This window comes from Oryza glaberrima, chromosome 9 (assembly GCF_000147395.1).
Source record: "Oryza glaberrima chromosome 9, OglaRS2, whole genome shotgun sequence".
Taxonomy (NCBI): domain Eukaryota; kingdom Viridiplantae; phylum Streptophyta; class Magnoliopsida; order Poales; family Poaceae; genus Oryza; species Oryza glaberrima.
In genome coordinates this window covers 19,449,944-19,454,963 of record NC_068334.1, presented here as the reverse complement: position 1 = coordinate 19,454,963, position 5,020 = coordinate 19,449,944, and the positions used below count along the sequence as shown (strand labels likewise).

Sequence of the window (5,020 nt, the reverse complement as noted above, 5' to 3'; positions counted from 1 at the left end):
AAAAATAAATAGCAATATCTACAACACCAAATTAGTTTCATTAGATGTAAAATATATTTTAATAATATGTTTGTTTTGTGTTAGAAGTGTTCCTATATTTTTCTATAAACTTAGTCAATTTTTTAAAAAGGTTGACTAGGGAAAAAAATCCAAACGACTTATTAAAATATGAAGTGAATGGAGTATAAGTATGCAACTATTCAACGGGCTAATACGCCTAGACCTATATGATTGGATGATTGGAGGTGTTGATGGAATGTGATTGTGAGGATGGATTTATAATAAAGTACTGGATTTAGAATATTGTGTTAAGTGGACTTTGATTTTACAATAGAGACAATAGCATTAAAAAAAAGATGGTTTACTGGACCGCACAGGGCATGCAGCTCAGCCTAGAGACCGGATCACTGGAGGAGTTCTGCAAAGGATAGCTGGGCCGGCCTATAACCAGCCCAAGAACTCTAGTATTCCTTTGCAGAGATCTAGGTCCAACAGGTACTCCTATTGGACGGTGGTGGTGGCCCACGGACAGGGACACAGGGTACCGGAGCCCGGAGGCCAGCAGGGAGAGAAGAAGAAAGAGAAAGACAGGGAGTCGTGACGGCGCCCATTGGCGGCAGAGCAGCCAAGCAATTGATTCGGAGCCACACCCCCAAAATCCCCACCCCCTTTTATATTCTGTGGCCGTCGCCTCTCGCGGGCCCACCGCGCCTAAATCCGCCATATCCACAACCCCACCTGCACGGCTGCACCTACCAGTCTCATCCCAACTCCCTCCCCCATAATAACAGATCCACGGGCCCCACCGCATCTGACCCCACCTGTCAGTGTGATGTACCGGTGCGGATCTGGTGAAAGGAGCCACTACACAGTATGTTTCGCTTTCCTCGGGTCTACGGCGGCATGAGCCCGGCTCACGGGATTAGACCCGCGGGCGCGGTGAGTTGGACGTGTGGTCCTCGTGGACCGGGTCTAGCGACGGTGGGGCTCGATCCCTCGAGAAGGTGGGGCCCACCACCAAGCTAGCTCCTGCTCGCCCCACCACCACATCGAAATCAAAAACTATTACTTCTATTTTCTAGTATTTTTTTTTGTTTCTCTCGAGTTCCTCCCTCCTCGCTCGCCACAATCTCTCTCCCGGCTTCGTTCCTCCTCTCGCCCCGCGACTCCCGCTCTGCTCCTCCTCGTCGCCGCCGCCGCCGCCGCCGCAGCCGACGCTGTGTGTACGACTACGACGGCGAAGAGCCAGGCGGGGAGGACCGATCCGCCGGAGGAGGAGGAGGAGGAGGGAGTGGGGGGGCGGGGAGATGGGGGAGGGGGGGCGATGACAGCGGGCGCGGCTCGGCGCGGGCGGGATGCGGACGATCTGCGACGTGTGCGAGAGCGCGCCGGCGGTGCTCTTCTGCGTGGCCGACGAGGCCGCGCTCTGCCGGTCCTGCGACGAGAAGGTGCCCCCTCTCTCTAACCCTGCCTTCGTCCTCTGCTCTACTACGCGCACGCGTCGGAGTCCGCTTGCCGAATCGTAGATCGGGCTATGCGATGCTTCAATTGCGGTCGCTTGTTTCACGCTGGGCGATCGGGTTGTTTGATTGTGCAATTAAGATCTCACGAGATGGTTTACTACGCTCGAATTAGCGTGTGGATCTGCGTGTTTCTTTTTTGGGTACAGAAAGCCATTTAATTTTGACTGCGAATCAACTGCGTACTGCTCACTGGCCTGGAGCAATTCATTCATTAAGGCCTTTTTTTTTTCATTCGTTGAGTATTGTGGACTTATGACCAAACGAAGTTATGGTATAATAGGATGCCAGCGTGCATTGATAGTGACTAACTGTAGTGCTTGTTTGGGTAGTAACCGAGAAATTGCCTTATTGGGTATCCACTTATTTCTTGTCTGACTTCAAAATGATGCCTATTGCCTAGAGAATTCCACTTGAAATTAAAGCTGGCCAACTTTAGAACTGGAAAACAAAGCATAATTCTATGATGTTGTTATCGAAGGAGGCACTTTTACAGCATAAAACATACATAATAAGTTCAATTAAGTACTTGAATCCAGCAATTGGGTTACTTCGGAACGGGATTTCTTAGAAGATCACACTACCCTGAGTTCTATATCTAGCTTGGTGGTCGTTAGACACCTCCAGGCATCATCATTCATGGCCATATGTGGGACAGTGCGAGATGAGCTTGTCGTGATTTTGCCATTTTGGTTGGAATTTCTGTTAACCTTATTGGCTATGCGTAATACTTAAGTCGATCATTGTTCTGTAGAAGTAATGATTGAATTTCCCTTGTTGAAATTCTTCAATAGTAAAGAAATAGTTAGGTATAGATTTTGCACTTGTGTTTACACGATTTTTCAGTCCATTTGTTTACTGTTATTTGTAGCCAAGATTATGCTTCTGCCTCACTTTAATTGCAGAATGCAGAGTCTGAATTGCAGATTTTCTAGAGTTAATGAATACCCCCTCCGTCCCAAAAAAATCCAATCCTGAACACATTCGTGTCTAGATTCGTAGCTAGGGTTTGCTTTTTTATGGGACAGAGTAGTATGTCTTATACTATGTTACTGTACATGATTCCAGTCGCTATCTTCAATTGCTAATAAAAACATACATGAGAGCATCCTTTACTCATTCTTTAGCTGCTCAACTAGTTTTGCGCTCCGTAACCAATGCTATGACACTGGTTTCTTTGGTTTTTTATAATATTTGGAACTGATGACATGATTAAAAATCATCAGTACGTGCAAAAGTGCAACCAGGTTGTAGATGAAAGTTCCAACCGGAAATGGAATTGTTGTATGTGGGTGGCCCCATCCCTAATGAGGCCAAACATTATGAAACATCCTTCGTGGGCAGATCTTTTGGTCAAATATCCCATTGTGCTCTCACATTCTTATAGTATATTGATTTACCCTTTAAAACATTGTACGTCTATTCTGTTTTACGACTATGTTTTGAGCAGTTAAGTTCTCTTCCAACGATGAAAGGTCATCTTTTCTGGTTCTTAGTCCTTACTTATGTCTTTATGTCAGTTGAGCACCTGTTTAATGAGTTAATAAGGTTTGTCAGTAATGGATCTGCTGAAGAACACGATGTATGCTGATTATGTGCAGGCAATATAAGAAATCAGATACTGTTAATAAAGCTGACATTTTTGCATGGATTTGTTTACTGAAAGTTTGCCAGATTGGTTGTTGTACTCTGTATGTTAGAGATGCATATCCATATTCAGCTCTATGAGAACTTCGATCAACAAAATTACTCGCTCCATTGATTGTTATAAGATGTATTTTGGTTTGAAGAGGCCAAACTTTGTAGATTTTGACCAACAATCAGTCTATACAAGTTATTTTAGTAGCTGTGCAATATCCTTCATGTGGTATCATTAGCATGAAGAAAAACAAATATTACAGCTTTGGTCTCAATAACCCATTAAATATTCATGCTGCATTTTCTGATATTTCTTCCAATGTTGTGATGCAGGTGCATATGTGTAACAAGCTTGCTAGGCGGCACGTGAGAGTTGGGCTTGCAGACCCTAATAAAGTTCAACGCTGTGATATATGTGAAAATGCCCCCGGTATTCTTTCTTATTTATGAATAGTTTCTTATCATATTTTGCCTGTTAAAGCTTGTTGTGATTATGTCCTGCTGTCCATGCAGCCTTCTTCTATTGCGAGATAGATGGTACATCACTTTGCCTTAGTTGTGATATGACTGTTCATGTTGGTGGGAAACGAACCCATGGAAGATACCTGCTCCTAAGGCAACGGGTTGAAGTAGGTTATTGTTTAGAAACCAACTTCGTATTGTAATCTCACGCCTTATTTTCTAGTGCTTGAAGTTTGAAATTTTGATTAGTTTCCAGGAGATAAACCAGGTCATATGGATGATGTTGCTATGCAACAGAAAGATCCTGAAAACCGGACGGATCAAAAGAAGGCCCCTCACTCAGTAACAAAGGAGCAAATGGCAAACCATCATAATGTGTCTGATGATCCAGCCTCAGATGGCAACTGCGATGACCAGGGTAACATCGATTCCAAAATGATTGATCTTAATATGAGACCCGTCCGTACTCATGGACAAGGTTCAAACTCACAGGTACATCACATTCTCCATGTTAATGCAATGGGCTCATCTATTATTACCTTTACCGATCACTCACATTTTCCTCTCTGGTCTATGCTCTTCCCTTACTGATGACAAACCAGACTCAGGGCGTGGATGTTAGCGTCAACAATCATGATTCTCCAGGAGTGGTGCCAACATGTAATTTCGAACGAGAAGCCAACAAATAAATACCGTAACACCAGGATGTACATTTCTTCGGTTGCTGCTATATAGCCAGTAGCTCTCCGGGAGGTTGGATTAGCTTTGGTCTTCAGCCAGGCAGAATATGTGTTATTACATGGTCCTCTTGTGTCGCTAGTAGTATGATTCTAGTAGAGCTGAAGTTGAACGAGTTCATGTCAACTCGGCATGCCATATGCCGTGGACGCTATTTATCGTCGTGTACTCGTGTTGTGGTTGTAAGACTCGTGTCACATGGGCCATACGGGAAGCACAGTGGGCTGTCACTTGTGCTTTTGTGGATTGCTGCTGTGCGCTATTAGAAACTGTTCAAAAGATTAATAGACCCATCATTTTTTTTCGGTGTATATCCAAATGTTGCTTGCTTGGACTGTGTTAAGCATTTACTTCCCATTTTGCTCTCTTGCAAGATTACAACACGCGAAGCTCTATTTTCTTAATTACTACTACCTCTATTTTAAAATATAAAAATCTAAAATCTGGATGTTCTAAAATATGTAAAACTAAAATTTGGATATTTGCTAGGACTATAAATCTAGATATGTTCTTTGTCCAATAAGATCCCACTCTTGCTCTATTCTTAAAAGGAAGTCTTTTTAATTTTTTTCATAATTTTTTCAAATAAGACGGACGGTCAAACGTTAGACACGGAAATCAGAGTTTGTCTTTTTTTTTTTTTTGGACGGAGGGAGTATGCA

General features: G+C 43.5%; 1 protein-coding gene across 1 annotated transcript; it reads left to right on the top strand.

The window, feature by feature from the left end:
* The first annotated feature begins 1,291 nt into the window (after positions 1-1,291).
* On the top strand, positions 1,292-4,669 carry LOC127785429 (B-box zinc finger protein 18-like). The gene is made up of 5 exons (XM_052312874.1): positions 1,292-1,448; positions 3,492-3,588; positions 3,672-3,787; positions 3,870-4,112; positions 4,223-4,669. The coding sequence occupies exons 1-5, from the start codon at positions 1,356-1,358 to the stop codon at positions 4,307-4,309; spliced, it is 636 nt and encodes a 211-aa protein (XP_052168834.1). The 5' UTR covers positions 1,292-1,355; the 3' UTR covers positions 4,310-4,669.
* The last annotated feature ends 351 nt before the right edge of the window (positions 4,670-5,020 follow it).